The sequence below is a fragment of the Trichinella spiralis genome (assembly GCF_000181795.1).
Source record: "Trichinella spiralis strain ISS 195 chromosome Unknown Scfld2, whole genome shotgun sequence".
NCBI classification, from domain to species: Eukaryota; Metazoa; Nematoda; class Enoplea; order Trichinellida; family Trichinellidae; genus Trichinella; species Trichinella spiralis.
Window position 1 is genome coordinate 8,271,332 of NW_003526941.1, and position 781 is coordinate 8,272,112.

The following is a 781-nucleotide window of genomic DNA, read 5'->3' on the forward strand; positions in this document are numbered from 1 at the left end:
TGCACATGCTGGGTTGAAGTACTAAAAATTGTGTATCACGGTTGTCATTTTAAAAAGTGTGGAACCGGCAACATTGTTATCTTATATGCATGGACAAAATACAGAATCTAATTATTAAAAATTTTTAGATTTTGCCCCCTCAAACTTTACATCGTGCACTAATTCACATTCATTTACTGATTCCAATAAAAAATATTCTGCGACCGTTTGAAAAAACATCATCAATTTTTCAAAAATAGCAAAAGTTGCTGCAACTGAAAATTCAGATATCGAAGAAGGATCATTTTTGTAGAATTCACTTGACTGAATTAAATTTACTGAACATGGTGAGACCTGACGGCACAATTCCTCCTAGTGAGCTTGTCAAAGAGTAAGGAAGCCTGCCTGCTCAAAGAGTAAGGTAGAGTTTGCACTCTCCCTTGTCTAAGGAAAGGGAGCTTCCCGCTCCATGATGGGGCCCACTTTTGGTCTCTCCATCCTCACCTGCTTTAAATATTTCAAGTCCACTCCCGCATGTTTGCCATTTCGCAGAACTCCTTTATGCCCACCTTTTATCCTGTTTGTTTGTATTAACATTTGTACATTTTATTACCAAAAAAAACTTTGTGAAAAAAAAAAATGTTTTCCATTAAATAAAGAAATTGTTGTTTGTTGGCATTTGTTTCCTTGGGTTTAATATTTAAAAAAAAATAAAAAAAAATTTTTTTTCCTTACCTTTTAAAATAAATTTATTAAATTTTACATGGTGGCCCCCGTGGCATAAATTTCCTTTTTTCCCCCC

General features: G+C 34.3%; 1 protein-coding gene across 1 annotated transcript; it reads left to right on the top strand.

Moving 5' to 3' along the window:
- Nucleotides 1-128: 128 nt before the first annotated feature.
- Tsp_06867 (hypothetical protein) lies at nt 129-374 on the top strand (the record flags this gene model as incomplete). Its single annotated transcript, XM_003380666.1, has 2 exons — nt 129-205; nt 293-374. Coding segments are annotated over 2 exons (159 nt in total), but the record flags the coding sequence as incomplete, so codon positions are not given.
- Between the last annotated feature and the right edge of the window lie 407 nt (nt 375-781).